The sequence below is a fragment of the Heterocephalus glaber genome, unplaced genomic scaffold (assembly GCF_053883595.1).
Source record: "Heterocephalus glaber isolate CG9 unplaced genomic scaffold, H.glaber_assembly_v1.0 deba00001457, whole genome shotgun sequence".
Taxonomy (NCBI): Eukaryota; Metazoa; Chordata; class Mammalia; order Rodentia; family Bathyergidae; genus Heterocephalus; species Heterocephalus glaber.
The window spans coordinates 29,984,928-30,005,044 of record NW_028258305.1 but is presented as its reverse complement, the minus strand read 5'-3'; the positions used below and the strand labels follow the sequence as shown (position 1 = coordinate 30,005,044).

Here is a 20,117-nt window from a genome sequence, read left to right as displayed (position 1 = left end):
AAGTTCTCTTTCATATCTTTAGTTGTGCTGTCGTGGCTGCCTTGATTTCCTGAATTGATTCAATTCAAAACGTTTACCAGTGGTGCCCTGTTTGCCTGGCAAGCGAAAGGTCCTAAGTGCAATCCCCGGTACAAAACAAACAACAACAACAAAAACAAAACATTTATTTTTCATGGTCATTTTGACTTTGGAGAGGAACCAGAAATTGCACAGTGCCAGATCCTAAAGATCCAGTGTGTAAGGTGGATGGGGACACATTCTAATGTCTTATGAGCCTGCATTTCTGTTGGCTAGCACTCCGCAGCAGCATTCCCCAAATTTTTAATCACACCTTATAAAGAGACTTCCAAAACTGCTTCACAAAGTGTCAAGAATGATGAGCTAAGTACTTGAAGCAAGGGGAAGTATTTTGAAGATTAACAGCAATGAGTCTTGCACTATAATAATTTTTTTATTTAAACATCTTGTGTATGTGCATCTTACTGTAAAACAATATTCACTAATGGTAAATAATAAAAAATTTAAAGTGACTAATTATGATAACCTTCTCATCTTTCTGGCCTCAGTACTATTTTTTCTTTGCTCATTAAACTTGATAGACAAGACTAATTTAATAATTAAAACTATTCTAAAATATCTAGTTGGGAGATAAAACTATATATTAGTCCTTGTAGAAGCAGTTTGTCAAACCAAAATACATACTACTGTAATTGGATAAAGAGGATTCTGAATCGATAGCAAAAGGACTTTGTTGCCTCCTGATGGATCATCAGTGTTTCCTGGACGAGTAATCCTTTTACTTGTAGAATAGTTGAAAAAGGCCTGTTGACCAGCAATGTACACAGGTTCATCTGCAGCAAAGGTCACACATTCTTTGGCACTATCTATATTTTCAAATTCCACTAGAGCCTGTCGTTTAAATGGCATCATCATCACATAGCTGAAAAGAAAGAAAGGGAATATCAAAATATCACAAGTTCAATTAACATTATACTGTAATAAAATCATGTCAAATCATAATCACAATCATACTAACTCCATTGAATTTCCCAAATAAGTGCCCACAATAGTAATTAAAAATTCACTAGACTTTTAAAAGTAGAGAACCAAAAGATAAATAGAAGCAACCACAGAGTAATCAAAGTTTACAAATACTGTTTCTCCAAAATACTTTAAATATCAGAGAATCCATGAGAAGACATTTATTTGAATACGGTGTCACAGGTGCCTATGGACAAGAGGGTGAGGTATTTCCCTTTTTTTGAGTTAGTTTGTTTTCTGAAACATGGTCTTGCTATGTAGTTCAGGCTGGTTTGAACTCACTATGTAGCCTGGGTTGGCCTTGAACTCACTGGCTATCCTCCTGCCTCAGCCTCCCAAGTGCTGAGATTACAGGCCTACACCACCACACCCAGTTTGGTATTTACCCTTCATAATATATTCCTTTGAGGGGAATATTCAAAACAAAAAGTGAAGGGAGAAAGAGAAATTACAGCACATTGCCTGTATTACTGAAAACATGTCCTCTATTCACAGAAACAAGAACTTTAAAAATATTTTAAATACAATCAACATTTTTTTTTTCCAGTACTGGGGATTGAACTCAGGACCTTGCGCTTGCAAGGCAGGCGCAGTGCCAGTAAGCTAAATCCCCAGCCCTCAACATGGTTTTTGTAACAGCAGAAGGCCAGAGAAATCAAATCAGGTCAGATGCTCAGTGACATCACTACTTCTAATCCAAGCTCTAGGACTACCACTTCACTTTAGTACAGTAAAAAAAAGACCATTTTACAGCCCAGAAAATCACTATTCTTATGAGTTTGAGTTAGCAGAGTGCCTGTCATACTATGAGTCCTTAATAAAAGCAGGTACTATTATATTTTCTATAAATCTGGCCACATACATCTTTATGTCCTCAGAATCAAGAAATAGAGCCTGGCACATAGTACATACTCAACATTTGTTGGTCTAAGAGGCTTGTTAGCTATCTTCACCCATACCATTCAAAAATAAAAAAGTAAATACTGGGCCAGGGATTTAGCTCAGTGGTTCCAGCGCCTGCCTCGAAAGCGCAAGGTCCTGAGTCCTATCCCCGGTACCAAAAAAAAAAAAAGTAAATACTGAAACAATAAAGGCCCTGGGTTTAACAACTATAAGTGTAAGAGATAAACTCCACGACAGAAAACATGTCTTTTTCTTTTTTTGGTACTCGGGATCAAACTCAGGATCTGGCGCTTGCACGGCAGGGGCCGGAACACTGAGCTAAACCCCTGGCAGAAAACATGTCTTTAAGAACCGAAGTTCTTGCACATGAAAAACAGAAAACCCAATGCTAAGGTAGTCAGGAAGAAATAATGTTCTCTCACAAAAAAAAAGATTTGATATAGCATAAATCATATTACCAAGTAAATAGGTTAATAATATCCTTTGGAAATACAGAAATATTACAAAGAAAAAAATCTTCCCTGGTACTGGGGATTAAACCTGGGCCCTTCGCACTAAGCTATATGCCCAGCCCTTTTTATTTTCTATTTTGAGACAAGGTCTGGGTAAGTTGCCCAGGCAGCACTTAAAACCAATTCAGGACTCAGAATTCCAAGTTCGAGCCCAGCTACTTGGTAGGATCAGTCAAGAGGATTGCAAAACCTAGCCTGGGCAACTCAGCAAGACCCTGTCTCAAAATAAAAAATAAAAGGGGCTACGGATATAGCTTACAGGTAGAGTGCCCCTACATTCAATCCTCAGTACAGCGAAAAAACCAACACCATACATAAAAAACAAAAACAGAAGGCAACAGATTCAGTGTATAAAAGTTTAAAAGTTTTGTTTTAAAACTAGTATAGCTAATCACTATCCAAAATCTTCTGTAATAAGAAAGAAGAGAGGAAAAGAGACTTTCTAAAATTTTTTGGGGGGGAGTTATTTTTGGTTTTTTGAGACAGGGTCCCCCTATTAGTCCAGGCTGGAGTCAAACTCACAGCAATCTTCCTGCCTCCCAAGTGCTGGGATCACAGGTGTATGCCACCACATCCAGCTGAGACATTTTAAAATACTCCTCTGATTTTAATACATAAAAATAATGAATAAATATAAGATAAAAAGGTAAAATACAGTAACCTGACACAACCATTCATAACAACTTGTTATTCTGTTGCTATTTCTTGTTAGTTTCTATTATTTCTCAACTTTACATCAATTTTTAGGTATAAATTTACTATAACTGAAGTTGATGATTTATCTTCAATATGAGCAGTTTCTATACTTTTTATCTCACATATATCACTAAATAGACAAATAGATACAGGTTCTATAAATGTACTTTACATTTTAAATCACATCTTGAAGCAAAACTGTCAATTGGAGGTTGTTCAAGGTTTTTTCAGTTTAACAGCAACCACCTTCTACTATTTCATTCCACTGAAACTTCTATTATACTTATTTATGCCAATTAAGCTCTTAATTACACACTAATTTGTTCTAATTATTCACAATTTTACTATCCACATAATACCACCTGAGGGCAGATGGATGTACTTTCAAATTAAATGACATTCATATATGAAAGACTTTACCACAGATTAAGTATCAGACAGTATACAGTCTAAAAATGGACAGGACATCTAGGAATAACTGAAATTATTAACTTTGGGGGTTTTTTCCCATTTTATTGGGGCCTTTCTAGCTGGGTTTTTTTTTTTTTTTGAACTGGGGATCGAACTCAGGCCCTTACACTTTTGAGGCACCTTTTGAAGCAGGTGCCGGCACCACAGAGCTGAATCCCTGGCCTTGGGACCTTTGTATATCCTCAGCAAATGCTCTACCACTGAGCTACATCCTCAGTCCTTCTTTGAAATTTTTTTTTTGGTACCAGGGATCAAACTCAGGACCTTGCGCTTGTGAGGCAGCCACAGCACTGCTGAGCTAAAGCCCTGGCCCCCTTCTTTAAATTTTATTTTGAGGCAGAGACTCACTAAGGCTGGCCTTGAGCTTACAATCCTCCTGCCTCAGCCTCCTGAGTAGCTGAGTAGCTGAGCTTACTGTACAGGCATGTGCCACCACACCTTGCACTCAACAATCCTCATCCCCAACACTCCTGTCATACCCAATTGACATCAAAATATTAAAATACAACTTGCTTTCCAACATTTGTCTCTGTATTTCCTAGCTTTAAGAAATTAATTTTAGCCAGGTATGGTACCACACACTTGTAATCCTATCACTTGTGAGGCTGAGGCAGGAGGATCACTGAGTTCCAAGCCAACACAGGCTACACAGTGAGCTCAAGGCCAGCCAGAGCTACATAGGAAGACCCTGTCTCAAAAAACAAACAAATTTGGCTGGGGACTTAGCTCAGTGGTTCCGCCGCCTGCCCAGCAAGCACAAGGTCCTGAGTTCAATCTCCAGTACCAAAAACAAACAAACAAACAAACAACAACAACAAAAAAAACAAATTAAATTTAAAAGCCTCAAACATAAAATAATTTACTTCTTTGTAATTCGATAGGACAATGTACCACTTGTATGATCGTTAGTAGGTCCTTAAAGACTAGGGTGAGCCTAGTGCATAAGTCAGCTTCAATATGTTACTCTTCAAACAGATCTAACTGCCAACATCCAGTCCACATGACCGAGAACTGATACAGTCCTCTTAGTGGCATTTCAACATAAGGGCTTTATGATGGCCGTATAGATTCTCAATTTACACCTCCTAAGGACAAACAATCTGTAACTGTGGTTTCTGAAGTATAAAGTGACCATAGTTAACCATACAAGTTTGTCAAGTGACCAACTATTCAATGAGGTCACCAAAGAAATTCATAAAATACTATAATGGAAAATGTCACCTAATACTATTCCTAGTCTCCAACTGAAGACATGACCCAATTTCTTTTAGATATCTCTGATCACTATTTGTTCATTACTTTTTCAATACACAAACTTTTATGAAATATTTAAAATTTTTTTATAAAATTGGAGCAATCAGGCTATCTCTGGAACTATATAAAAACTTCATATATTTCAACTTGGTCTGTGCCTTGGATGCCTATAATAAAACCCCTAAACATGCATATCAAGAAAAAAATAACTAAATCAACTCTAGATCATCCATACTTAGAAGATAATAATAGCCAGGCATACTCTAAAAATAAGTTAGAATTTTTGAATGTCTACTTTTGGCAGGAAATTCACTTTTCTAATTATGGGGTTTTTTTTTCAGTTTTTATTTTTTCTTAGTACATTTGTAGTATATAATGATCACATTTCTCGTGGGAAGTGGATACATGTACATAACACATCTTAATTTTTTTATTCCCTTCCCCTCACCACCCCCATCTCTATGTTTTCACTTAGATTTTTACACACAACCTGTCAGAGAGTGAGAGGTGATCACATATTCACAAAAATAAACCTATGCATCACCCTAGGAAGGTTAAAAATAACAAGCTTTAGGGAGGAGAGGGGCCTTCAGGGGCAGAATGGGATAAAATTAAAATAAAATTTATTAAAAAAAAAAAAAAGTAACAGGGCCGGGGATTCGGCTCAAGTGGTTCCCGCTGCCTGCCTCACAAGCGTTAAGGTCCCGAGTTCGATCCCTGGTACCAAAAAAAAGGTAACAACATAAAGGCTGAGAAGAAGCTCAGTGGTATAGTTTGTCTAGCCATGTATAATGCCCCAGTGTGATTTCCCGCACTTGAAAACAGTAACTAACAAGCTAAAAGGTTTCAAAGACACAGTTATAGACAATCTTAACACACACAATGCTAAATATGTAGCAAGCCAAGCACAAGCGTAATCTCAGCTACTCAGGAGGCGGAGAAAGGAGGATAACAAGTTGGAGCCCAGCTACAAAACTTAGTAAGACCCTGTCTCAAAATTTAAAAATAAAAAGAACTGGCAATGCAGCTTGGTACTACCTAGCTTCACTGAGGAAAAAAACATGTAGCAAGCAAGCAAGGCTCGTTCTACCACACTATTTTCAATTCACATAAAGTCCCTATTGTCCTTACCATATTGTCCCAAATTTTTCCAGAGCGTCCACAAGGTCTGCTTCCACCACAGATTCACACAGTCCTCGAACATGGACAACAGGTGAAACAGAAACCTTATGATGACTTCCACCTGCCTCCTAGCAAAAGAAAATAATTTCTATTTAATAACTTTAAATATCTAAATGCCACTTTTAAGTAAATTTCTCTGCATTAAAAAGTAAACATTTAAAAAATAATCCCAAAACCAAAATGCAAAAGAACAAGTTAGCAAAAGAACCTGAGAATAAGGTTATGAACTGAATGGCTGAAAATTTTTTTTAAAAAGAATTCTATCTCAATAAAAAACACAAAAGAAATTTAATAACTTTTTTCAATTTCAAGAAACTCAGAAAACTTTCAACAATACACAAGGCATGCTACAATTAGAAATACTCAATTTTACAGTTTTAACTATAAAAGTTAGTCAAGATCTCATGAAGTTTAAATGAAAACTATCACAAATTTTCCCCTTATATAAAGGTTATATTCTTTGATAGTAGATTTATATCATCTTCTGTTCTTGTTCAACTAATTATATAGTCCCACTATAAATTAACTTACAGTTATTTACTTAGGAGTACATGTGACAAATTTATACAAGGTACCACCTTTGTTGACAAACAAGGATTACTCAAAACTGAAAGCCTTCCTGGGCTTCTATGGAGTAGAAGTCTTTGAGTATGTCAAGAAGGATGTCTCAAAATATGGGTATACAAACTTTAAATTTATCTTAAAATGTAATGTCTGTAAGAATTATTTGAAAATGCACATAGCTCTCATTTACTTATTCAAGTTCTATTAAGACAAAGATCTATATTTAAAAATATCACTTGCGAGCCAGGTGTGGTAGCACATGCCTGTAGTCCCAGCACTCAGGAGGATGAGGCAGGAGGAGGATCACCATGAGTTCCAGGCCAGCCTGGGCTACACAGTGAGTTCAGGGTCAGCCTGAACTACAAAGGAAGACCCTGCCTCAAAAAAACAAAACAAAACAAAACAACAACAAAAAACTCGGCATTTCTCTTGCATTACAACTTCCAAAACAACTTGTGTGCAGTACATGTATATACAAAAGATAAACTATTAGTTATTTTCCTCTAATCTGAAAACACTAATGTTTTACCATTAAACATTAACCGTTTTAAGAAAATTAACTTTTGGGGCTGGGGATTTAGCTCAGTGGTTCTGCCACCTGCCTTGCAACAACAAGGTCCCAAGTTAGATCCCCGGTAAAGAACGAAAGACAGAAAGACAGAAAGAGAGAAAGAAAATTAACTGTTAAGGCTATTTTAAAGACATCAATCTTACTTTACTACGGACTTCAAAGACAATATAACAAGTGGAGTACTCTGCCAATAAAAAAAGTATGTTAGGAGTTTAAAGAAACTGTATAATCATAGGACTGCTCTTATGCTACTGTCAAATCTAACAAATAAATGCAGTCCTTTGCAAACACTAATTTAATCTTTAAAATTTCATTTGACTTGCTATACTCAGAATTTTCTGTGGTTAAAGAGATACTCATTAACCAGGTATGGGGGCGCATGCCTGTAATCCCAGCACTGAGGCTGAGGCAGGAGGACTGCTGTGAGTTCACAAGTTCAAGGCCAGGCTGAACTACATGAGACCCTGTCTCAAAAAAACATTAAAAAAAAAAAGACAGTCATAAATGTGACCATACCCTATGTATACAATATTCATAAGCAATATTAACAAAGAAGGTATCACCTAGGTGAAGCTCAACATCAAGTGTGTTTTATCATCAAATTCTTTTTTTTAAACTAAATTTTATTTTTTATTCCCTTTCCTCCCTCAAAATCATCGAATTCTCAAACAAAGCCACAGGACAATAAAGCAAGAAAAGATCACTAAATAATATCTAAATACTTAATTTAGAGCATACATTTGAAGCACAAACTTTTATTCTCAAAATAGATAGGTTAAATATATAAAGACAATAATTTGAAGCAATTCTTTGAAATAAGCTGGAAAAGTTCAAAGAGCAATAGAAAGCTGGCCCAGACTCTTCAAAAAGTACCAAAATATAATGAAAGGAATATACTAGATTGAGACTAAAGAGCTGCAACAACCAAATGCACAGCCTTCATTTTATAACTGATAATAATTTTTTAATATATTTATTGGTACATTTTAGGTATAAAATACATTTACATTTATCATTGAGTGTTTGTACCTGAACATGATGTATCTTAGTTCTTTTTTCTCCCAGTACCTGCTGTGCACCCTTCACCCCCTCCACCCTTCCCTATTTACACAGACTTTGATTCCATTTTTTTTCTTTCTCATAATTTTTTATAATCGATAATAATTACTGTAGAAGACATATTAGGGACACTTAAAAAATGTGAATATAGAGAGAATGTCAGATTTATTTAACAGAATTACTGTTGTCTTATGTATGAAAATGGTAATGGTTACATGAAAAAATATCCTTATTCTTAGGAATGCTGAGATAGAGATGAAGTACCATGATAGCCAAAACTTACTTTCAAATGGTGTAGGGGAGAAATGGGTAGGGAAATGAGTGGGAGGACTTGTAGCACTGATAGAGCAGTGGGGGCCCAGAAGTTCACTTCCCTCAGCGCAGTGGAGCCTGGGAGGCACCCAGGGCCTCTTCCCTAGTCTCTCTCCTTCCCACTGAGCTGGGAAGCCTCCCTGGGACCATTCGGCATAACCTCAGACCAAGGTACCTTCTGCCCTTCTTATTCTCTCGCCTGAAGCCTGACAGTTCTGCACAGCTTGCAGTGTTCCTTTTCTGTCGCCCCATCACCATTTCTCTGTACCTTCAGTAAGTCCAGCTCAGGGGAGGCCGAGGCAGGAGGTTCACCATGAGTTCAAGGTAGGCCTGAATTATGAAGTGAGACCCTGACTCAAAAAATAAAATAAACCTAAAAGCCTTTCCCTCAAAAAAAAAAAAAAAAAGGTGTAGGGGAAAAATATGTATATAAATATACAGATGCAGGGGTAAAACCCTGTATAGCAAAATGTTAAAAAAAACCCTGCTAAGTATATGTAATTTAACATTCTATATAATAGAACTACAAAATTATCGCATACATGAAAAGGTATGACGAACAATATAAAAACACCCAAGAGCCCACCATCTACTTCAGTAAATAAAACACTACCAATCGATTAATCACAACCCCTCCTCCTCCTCCATTCCCATTATGAGTAATCATTATCCTCAATACAGTACTAAAAATATGACTATTTTTCAAATTGCTCTTTCTCACAAAGAAATGGATCACTGGACCAATTGTTAAATTCCTCCAAAGAACTCATTTTAATATACCAAAGTAATTCCCTGAAAGCTAGAGAACATGGAAATGTAAATTACCTGATATGATCAATACACTGTATACACGTATCAAATTACACTGCGCCCTATAAATATGTACAATTATGTGTCAATATAACTTTTAAAAACTTTACAGAAGGACCGAAGATTAGCTCAGTGGTTCCACCGCCTGCCTTGATGTGCAAGGTCCCGAGTTCGATCAACCGGTACCAAAAAAAAAAAAAAAAAATTGGAGTATGTTAAATATGACCAATATGGTACTGGAGGAAGATGTGATTTTCTTTTGGAGGGAGATATCCCCTTTTCTTTGACATATTTCCAAATATAAAAGTGATACATCAAAAATACCTTTTCAAACTGTATTTTTTACCGGCCCCTCCAGAGCTTAAATCACTATTTTCTTTTCTCTACTTATACTATATATAGCTGTGACTGGTAATCTGCAGTCATTTGTAGAGCCTCTTTTTCCTAGTCTAAAACTACCCCCCAGCCCTTTTTTTCTTTATTATAGTGCTGGGGATCCAATTTGGGGCCTTTCACCCACAAAGCAAGCACTCTACCACTGAATTACACCCTCAGCCCGAAATTCACCTCTTTTAAGCATTGGTATACGCATCTGATTCCTAAACTGACGGATCAATCAGTATTGTTTATTCTTATGTGTATACCTATTAATATTTTTGCCACGTCATTTCCAGTTTAACGAGTCACTTTTAAATTCTTTCACATAGAGAAGACTTTCCATTTCCAATGTTTTGTTTTTTTTGTTTTTTTGTTTTTTGTTTTGGTACTGGGGATCAAACTCGGGACCTTGCACTTGCGAGGCAGGCGTCAGAACCACTGAGCTAAATCCCTGGCCCCATTTCCAATGTTTTAGACAGCTAGGCTCTAGTATAGTATATCCATTACCTACCAGACTAGAACCAATATTCCAGGTGTACACCCAGTTTATCAAAGTATGTTTGCAATGCATGCATACTTTAAAAAAAAATTGTGTAATCCCTTCTTTAAATAAATTGGGCCATTTATAATGGTGGCATTATTTGGTCCTCACCACCAGCTTCAGACCAATCTAGTCATAACCAAACACCCAGCCCCTCAATGGCCATCTCAAGGAAAACTGCAGTAATACCAATCACAAGTGTCAATCTCTTGATTACTGCAAATTGAAAACCAGAATCTACTGCAGAGAAAAGAAACTCAATACAGTACAAATGCAACTTCCATGAGACAAATGAGAAAAGCCCATTAACACCTCTTCCCAAACAGGACTAAATTCTAAATTCACAAAAGGTAGGCACAATGTCTTTAAAGCTTTTTTTTTTTTTTTTTGGTACCAGGGATCGAACTAAGGTCCTTGTGCTTGTGAGGCAGGCGCAGTGCCACTGACCTAAATCCCTGGCCTAAAGCTTTTTTTTTCCCCTGCATCTCTATACACAACACATATTCAACACACTGACCTTCTATAATTACAGGATTTTCTGCCTTCTGTAATTACAGGATTTTAAAAGACCAATATCAAATTCAATACTTCATTCCTTGATACCAAACATCCACAGACCTACTACACAGTTATAATCTAGCCTCTCTTTAAACACCTCCAAATGACAGAAAATAACACTAATTCTTAAAACCATATGTTATGGTTTATATCTAGCTGCCCCCCCCCCAAGTACTATACTCTCATAGAAGGGACTTTGAGGAGGTGACTGGATCATGGGGACATGATACTCATCTGGGGATTAGTTCATAGCTAAATGTGATTTTAGGAGGTTAAGTCTGGTCAGAGGAGGTGGATCACTGGGTGGGTCTAGAAGTGGGGGGCTTCCCTCCTTCGTTAATTGTTGGCTTCTCCTCGATGAGCTTTCTTCTCTGCAATGCCCCTCTGTCATGTAGTCTTGTCTTGGAGCCAGCACACTATGGACTGAAACCTCTACAAAACTTGAGCCAAACAAACCTTTCCTCTTTAGAGTTGTGGTTGTTGGATATTGTGTCTCAGCAGCAAGAAAGTAACAAGAAAGTCAAAGACACCATCCATAACCAAAACTATCTTCTGTTGATTATCATCCAAAAGGGCTTTTGGAGTCAGAAAAGCGTTTAAATCTTTGGACAATTACTGGCTCAATGATCTTAGTCTAGTTACTTTACCTTTCTATGCCTGTTTCTAGGTTAAAAAAAACTCCTGGGCTAGAGATTTAGCTCAGTGGCACTGTGCCTGCCTTGCAAGTGCAAGGTCCTGAGTTCGATCCCCGGTACCAAAAAACAAACAAACAAACAAACAAACAACTCTTGGGCCGGGGATTTAGCTCAGTGGTTCCACAGCCTGCCTCAAAAGTGGAAGGTCCTGAGTTCAATACCCAGCCCCCCCCACCAAAAAAAACCCCTCTTTACCACATGCTTTATCATGCAAAACTACAATGAAGAATTAAAACAACATGCATAAAATATCAAGCACAGTACTATATATGTTTACTGAATAGAGTCACAATAAATTTTACTTGGTACCCCTTCATCTACATTTCCTTCTTCTACATGATCTTCTAATTATTTGTAATAACAACCAAACTTGCCCTTCAGGTCAAATATCCTCCAGATTCTTCTTTCACCCTCTTAAGAGATACATTTCAAGTGCCTTTTCCAGCCCTATAATCTTTCTCTGGATACACTAGTATTTGTCAATGTAGAACCAAGAAATGGATTTCCAAATATGTAAAATAGAATTCTAGATATGTAAGATTACCCTCTTCCTTACTTTGGACACTTCATGTAGTTAATGACGAAGTTTATAGGGGCAGCTGTAACTAATATTTTATTTCGTACTACATTTAAAAGTTAACCTACAGGGCCAGGGATTTAGCTCAGTGGTGCTGCTGCCTGCCTCGAAAGTGCAAGGTCCTCAGTTCGATCCCTGGTACCAAAAAAAAAAAAGTTAACCTACATACTTTTTCTTACTAAACAATTACATCTCTACTTGGTCTTCTATTTTAAAAGAATATAGCAGAGCCAAAATAGAGTAGGTACATTTATACAACAGAAAAGACTGAAAACAATAACCAATGAAATTACTTAAATAACCTTTGGAAGGTGGTGCTGGGGATGGAACCAAGAATACTGCACAATGCCAGGCAAGTCCTCTACCACTGAGCTATAAACCCTACGTATCAAAAAAAAAAAATTTTAATTATCTTTACCTTTTGGCTCATATAGTAGAAATCACTTGGTTTTATTTACCCATAACTCCTGTTCCCTTGTTCTAAAAGGGGCTGAGGGGGCCCTGCAGATTTGGCACAGTGGCAGAGTTTCCTGGTATGTACAAGGCCATTTGTCTGAGCCCCAGCCCCCTCTCTTACACTCACACACACAAACTTTCCCTTACTCCATATTATTCCACCAGTATTTTAAATCACACAATCATACCTCTCTAATCTGAGATGGCCCAGAATTGGAATAGGGGATCCAAAATGGCTGACCTGTCTGCCTTGGTGGTATAGTGGTGAGCATAGCTGCCTTCCAAAATGGCTGACCAGGGAGATTTTTGGAGAAAAGATACTTTGTTTGCTAATTCTAAGAATCTGAACCTAGCTTTACCACCTCAAGGAGGAAAGCACAACAGAGATAAAATCAAGTCTCTACAATATCATCTAAATCCCTGGATCAACCCATGCCTGAAATGAATACAATTTGGCTTTCCCGGCTGCATGGACCAATAAACTCCCCACTCCCACCTCCTTTCTGTTTTGTTTAAGCACACAGACAGGGTCTTGCTGCATATTTCAGGCTGGCCTTGAACTCACAGGTTTACAGATGTGTGCAACCACACTGGGCTGTTACTGGGACTCTATAACTGCAAGCCCTGAAAGCTGTGTTCAGTTTCCTGGAGGAAAAGGCAATAGATGACATAGGATCACTGATCTTAAAATATGGGCTATCTTCTACTTATTACAACAACATCAAGCACACAGCTCAATTATTTTTTAAGGAATTAAAGGATCATAGGATCATAGAGATCACCGAGTCTCTGAGAAGTTGAGTCAAAAAGCATGTTGGTAGTAGGGCCAAAATACCTGCCTTGATCATCCTACTGGGTCCATTAAAAGATTTTTTTCCTTTTGGTGCTGGGAATTGAACTTGGACCTCACACATACTAAGCACATACTCTACCACAGAGTGATACCTCCAGCCTGTTCTTTTCACTATTTGATAACGTGAACAGTCACTTGCTAAAATCAAACCTAATTCTTTTCAATTCTTTCCGAAAACTAGGCCTACACATTCCTCACTTTTCTGCAGCAGCTCAGCTATGGGACACTACTGCTATAACAAACCTAAAAACTCTAACATTTATCTCTGGGGGCACACATTTTTAAACTTTTGTATTTCCATAACTGCTACGCTCACTATCTTCTCTATGAAAACTAAACTAACCAAAGTTATCTCATCCTATCTCACATTCCATATTCATTCAATAAGCCATCATAATACTCCTATCATTTCTATCATACAAGTATAATTGTATTAGAATTCAAACTGGCATAATCTTTTATTTGGAAATACTAGGAGCTACAATTTTATCTTGGTGTAAAAGTTTTACCATCCTGCAAGTCTGTTAAAAGTTGAGAAACTTGCATTTTGTTTACATTTTAAACAAATCACTCAATTTTTTACCTATTTGCCATTTACTAGCATAATTCAGTAATTGAAAAAACAATCTCAAAAACAAACTGGCACTCCATCTCAATTTACTTAATTGGTTTTGCTAAGTAAAGCCATACTATTTGGAGGTCAAGCTGCTTTCTTAAAATTAATAAAATACACAAGTTTACTATTAATATGATCTTAAAGATCATGCCTGCTGAATTTAAGAACACAGCTTATAGGAACAAAGTAAACTGTAACCTCCATAATCAAGCTTAGTTCAGTGAATTTAAAACTCTAGAAGGTTTTACTCTATAAAAAGTAAGTACCAGAACACAACTATTTGAAAGGTATCTTATTATCTCACATCTCTCATTTCTCTTGATACTTTCAAAATCAAGATCACTCACAATGAACAATTCATTTTTAACTGTTTCCCTTAAACTTGGCTATTATTAAAGCAGTCACAGAAAATTATAAACAGTCTAACAATAAAAATCTCTGAAGTTTTACTTTGCACTTTATAAACTTCCAACCAGAGTTGAAAAGACTGCCCATCACTGTACCTAACCTGTATTTACTCTTTTTTGAGGGGGGTACCAGAGATCGAACTCAGGACCTTGCGGAACCACTGAGCTAAATCACCGGCACCGTATTTACTCTTGAAAGTTTGGTTACAAAGGTATTTTTCTTCTCAGGGTTAAAGAACCACTGAGATTCGGCTAAACTCTCTTTTAGTCAGATAAATTACCATAGTTTTGCATGATGAAGCACTAGATAGTAAACTTCTATCCAAGGAATGCGTACCTTAATTATATAAGTTTATTATGTGCAAGTTTCCATAGTTGGAGTGATTTCAAAATTGAGTTACAAATTACAGGGAGAAGAAAAATGTTTAGAAATAGGAAGATTAGATTTAGATTAATTTCACAGTCCAGGTTCAGTTTTGTTAAATGAAGGCAACTCACCCTTTCCTAAGAAATGTAACTACAGTAAAATTAAAAAATGTATAACTCTTATCTGCACATGTTTAGTTTGTGCCTAGGTAATTTAAAAGCTTCAGTATGTTAATTTCTTAACTACAGCTTCAAGTAAGGAAGACTTGTAGCTCAACTTTCATATTTTACAGACCAAGATAACACAGTAGAGTTAACTGACTTTCTCAAGGTTACATGAATACTATTATGCTATGTGGACCCCTGACCCTCTTTCAAGCCTGTGGTTAAGTGCTATTTCCACTGCTACATACAATTCACTTTGCTATTATTAATTACATATTACTTTCCTAACATCCAAAATATTGTTTCAATAACCACCTTTCCTAAACTGTTTTAAGTATCTTTCCAAGACTCTTTAAAGCCATTTCATGGTGTCATGCAAAAAACTCAACCAAGACTTTTGGCAAAAGAAGTATATTGATCAAATACACCTAAATACTAGTTATAATATTACTATTTCCAACTTTCACAATAGAGTTGGTTTTGAACTGTAACTTCCCAAGAAGAAAAAGCATTTTCTTTATTCACACTTCATATAACTAGCCGCAAAAATCAAAAGGAATAGCTAACTACAAGGAAAACTATTTTAGAGGAAGAAAATCTTTTTAAAATGTGGTCCAACCACACATCACCTTTTCATATTTGAAAACTAACAGTGCAGACTAATAACCAGAATTTTTTACACAAAAATTCAAACGGAATCTTTTTAAAAGGCTTCTAATTTGTCTCGTATAACGGGAAGAAAGAGAAATTTTGGTAAAAGTTTGCTGAATCCCAATTCAAACGTATTGAATGTTTAAAAAAAAAAACACCTAAGTCATTAAGACAGTACACCAAGAAAAGGCGAAAATATTTATGTCGCTTTGTTTCCTGAAAGTCTCTCCATCCAACCAAAGCCGAGTACTTCATGTGGATAATCAAATGTTTTCCACATTCCTTCTGCCTCCAGCTAACACTGCTGATGAAGGACTCCAGGAACGTGTTTAATAGTGATGAGGTCAGTTCCTCCTTTCGCGGGGTGAATCTGAAGTACGCTGCCATCGAAGAACTGAAGTAATTTTAAGATATGTTTTTACTTGGAAGTACGGGTGCACTAACACCTGCTAACACATTTTTGTAACGGAAGAGGTAAAAGCTGTATTGAGCCAGTATCCCGAAACTCAGTCGCTAAGTGTGCTAGCCAGGCCTGCAAAGGTGTTTTTTTAAAACTTGAACCTTGAAGGGACCTCCGGTGTGAGCGCCAGGGCGTTAAGGTGTCACTTAGCCGGGGCGGTCCCCAGGACCCTGGCGACCAGAGCCCTGCGGCGACGGAGCCCGGCGCGAGGATGCTTCGCTCCGGGCCGAGGGGCTGCAGCAGGCGTCGGTCCGCGCCGGCCCCGCGCCCCGGGAATTAAGTAACAAAGAGCCTCGCGCCCGCCGCCCCCCGCCCCCCGGAGCGGAAGCGCCGCCGCCTGCCCGCCGCCCGCGACCCTCCCCACGTTCAGGGCCCGCGGCGGGGCCGGGAAGCGGGAAGCAGGGAGAGCTGCCAGGAGCGGCACCAGGAGCAGCACCAGAGGAGAGCCGGCGCATCCCGGCCGCGTCAGCAGGAAAGAGGAAAGAGCGGGGTGCGCGGGAGGCCCGGCCCGAGCCCCGCCGCCGGCCCTGCTACCCGGAGCCGCCGCGCTTTGTTACCGGCTGTGCGAAGCTCCGGCCGCCGCCACTCTCGCCCCCGCCCCGCGGAGTCGCTTCGCGGCGGTTCTCGCCCTCCTCGGCCGAGTAGTCGATCTCGCCCTCCTCGGTCTTGAGGCGCTTGGCCTGGCTCTCGTACTCCCGGTCCTCCTCATACGTCTCCCTGGGGGAGGAGGAAGAGGAGGACATGGCGGCAGCCCGGAGACCGGCGGGCCAGCGGAGGGGGTGGCGGAGGGGTGCGGGCCTCGGACTCCGCCGGCCAGTGCCCGCCGCGGGCAGCGCCTCTCCGGCCGAGGTCTGCGCGGCCGGGCCGTTCGCGGGGCGCGCGCGCCCGGGAGCCGATGGCTGAGTAGAGCCGGCGGGCTGAGAGCAGCGCCCCGGGAGGAGGGTCCGGAGCGGCCGCTCCCCTTTACCGGCCAGACAACACTGAGCTCTGCTCCCAGCCCGGGGGAGCAAATCTAAGGATGGAGACGCGACCGTGGCTTCCGGTCTTCCCTCCTCCTCTAATCCGCTCCCCACCGCCCGCCTTCGCGGCCACCGCGCAGGATCGAATCCAGCCGCAGCCCTCGGGAAGCGCCCCCTTCCCAGCCGGGGTCCCGCTCCCTATTGGTAGAGCGGGAAAGTCGAGCAGGCTGCCAATTGGCTAGAAGGGCTGTCCGTCAAAATCCGCCCGGGGCCTGGCCTGGGCTCGTTCCCTGTGCCTGGTGAACGCGCCACCAGCCCGCTAGTACCGGTGGCGTAACGGCCGACGCGCGCTGCCCGGGAGCCGTTGTGGCCCCGCGGCCGTTGGCGCTTTTAGGCTTTTACTGAGGCGAGGCGCGGAGGGAGCAGGGACAGGCAGCGAGGCGGATAGCGGATCCTGGCTTGCGGGTGTTAACCGCCCTCCCCCTAATTTGAATGCTTTGCTTCTCTTCTTCAAAAGGAGGGAAACCCTTGAAATCTCTACAGATGTGCCCCGCACAGCCCCAAAACTGCAGGAGATGAGGGGAGGAGAGGGCTTGGCAGCAGGCCTTCCCCGGGTGGAGAGCTGCCGGCTGACGAGAGGTTGGAGAGGAGCTGTGGACCTCACCGAAAGCGGGCGAGGTGCCAGACGAGACGCTGCAGGGCGCGGGCACCTGTCGGTTATCTGCAGCCGGGACCCTTGCTGTCGAGGTGACTTGTCCCAGTCGCTGCCTCACTGGAAGACGCCTTTAAACTTCCACGTAAAACCCACGTCCATCCCAGTTCGCTCATCTGGACGATCTATTTCGCCGTATCACTTGTCCTTTGGCCCACAACTTACTTCCTCTGGACCCCTAAAGACTCCTCAGCCTTTAGTTGCCTCTTTTTCTTTTTGCTACAGGGTCCTTTATGCCTACCTCTTAGGATGATCTGTTTCTGAAACTAGGAGCGACAATGAATGTAATCATTGTGTACTGCAAACATGTACTAATAAAAAATTTTTAATTGCCACTTTATGGCAGAGTAGTATTCCATTGTGTGTAAACATTCCATCTTCTTTATCCATTCATCTGTTGATGGACATATAAGCCGTTTCAGGATGCAACTTGAGACGGTAATGTTAAGTGAAATAAATCAGACACACAAACTTAAATATGACATGGTTTCTCTTGCATGAGAAGCTAAAATAAAGAGCAAAATAAAAGATAATAGGAATCAAATGGGAAAGAGATTGAGAAATGGAGGGAGGGGAAAGGAAGGGAATTATAGTTTTTACCATTTTCCCCTATAAGGACATTCAATTGATTTCCATTGGAAACTGAAACTATAATATACTAGTTTCATATTCTTAAATCTCTATTTAAAAGACCCAAAATTATGTAAAAAGTATCACCATTTTCTGTCGAATACATCATTTCAGCCAGCGATGCAAATTGTGAGGTTTTCATAGCCAAACTCAACTTCCAACGCTGCTGCTGTTCCGTTGAAACTGCAGCACTTGGGGCCGGGGATTTAGCTCAAAGGTTTGGCCGCCTGCTGTGCAAGCGGAAGGACGCGAGTTCAATCCCCGGTACCAAAAAAAAAAAAAAGCCTTAAATTCCCTGTATGTATATTGAATATTATCGCTGGGGATTTAGCTCAGTGGTTTGGGCGCCTGCCTTGCAAGCACAAGGTCCTGAGTTCGATCTCCGGTACGAAAAGTTAAAAAAAAAGAAAATGTAGCACTTTTGTTTCCCCTTAGCTCGTATAAAAATCAAAACCTTCATGCACCATACCGTGGGCCACATTCCCAAAGGATTGGAGCCAAAGAGGTGTGTTATGATTAAGAATCACGTGTTTCATGTGAAATCCAGCTATTCAGAGACAAATGGATTGATCCTGTATGCTATTTCAGATGATACCACTTTCGTTGTTTGGCAGAAATCACCAAGAAAGCACTGTGACTATGTTACCCCTTTTATTTAACCCACTTTTGGTTAGCTATGGTGAAAAGCCACAGTTCCAGGAGGATGCACTCTGCAGGAAGTGCCTCGAGTACTATTAGCTCACAGTGTAGTCAAGTGTAACCACAGTACTGTGCTCTTTCAAAACCTCTCGTGCACATCTGTTTTAGGGCTCAACCTTCCACAACGTCTGCCCTCTTTTTTAAAAAAGTGTCAAGTCTGCAAAAATAAAGTGTTTGCTCATACACCACGTAGTGACAGGTAAAGTTCAATGCTTGTTATAGAAATAATATTTGTTATTTTCATTTTTCTCTCTACTTCGTGAACAGTCATTAGTGTTTTAGATGTATAAAAATAATTTTATTAAAATCTATAAGGTATTAATTTAATAAAGAGTAAGATGGTATATTTCTCCCCACAGTTGGAAATGAATAGAATTTATGAAATTAAATTTGCATATGAAAATACAGCTCAAATTAACAAATTGCTCATACTTAACAAAAACATTGTATGCCATTATTTCGCACAATATTATTTTGTTTCCCCCTAAAGAAAAATAATTCAAAGTTTTAAGATTTTGATCTGTCTTTTTAAATTTGAGCAAAATTAAACTATCTTCTGCATAGAGGAAGTTACTTTGGTAAGCAAGGTACTAATTCGACTCAGCCTTCTTTCTTGGTCTTTTATGCTGAGACTACTACAAAAAGGACAAAGATTCTAAAGATAACACATAACCTAGGTTTTTTAGACCTCAATTTGTTTTACCCTTGCTGTCTTCAGCTTTCCTAGTAGGGCACTGTCTTTGCATTCAGAATATTTTAGGGGACATTTGAATCAAATAGAACAGGTTTCAAACAGAAGTGTATAGTTGTTTCCCTTGTTACTATTTACTTTCCCAAACCACTGCAGCACTTTCCTCATCTTCACCCCTGAAACTAGAAAGCTAATAGGCCACTTTTATATTAAAATAGAAGAAAAGTGCTTTAGCCATTTCTTTGATAACCACAAGTCAGTCAGCTATTATATTTGTCCTTAATCTGTACTGTCCAATATAGTGGTCACTGGTTATATGTAGCTATTT

General features: G+C 39.6%; 1 protein-coding gene across 2 annotated transcripts in view; it reads right to left on the bottom strand.

Annotated features, from left to right (window-relative positions):
- Window positions 1–17,218, bottom strand: part of Hnrnpll (heterogeneous nuclear ribonucleoprotein L like) — a 38,091-nt gene extending 20,873 nt beyond the window's left edge. The window contains exons 1-3 of one of the 2 annotated variants that reach the window (XM_021253739.2): window positions 16,656–17,218; window positions 6,009–6,127; window positions 703–940 (exon numbers count right to left, since the gene is read on the bottom strand). In XM_021253739.2, coding sequence (XP_021109398.1) covers window positions 703–940; window positions 6,009–6,127; window positions 16,656–16,841 — 543 coding nt within the window. In that variant the 5' untranslated portion in view covers window positions 16,842–17,218. The remainder of the gene's footprint in view (window positions 1–702; window positions 941–6,008; window positions 6,128–16,655) is intronic. The other variant, XM_004839317.4, reaches the window with a different exon arrangement.
- Between the last annotated feature and the right edge of the window lie 2,899 nt (window positions 17,219–20,117).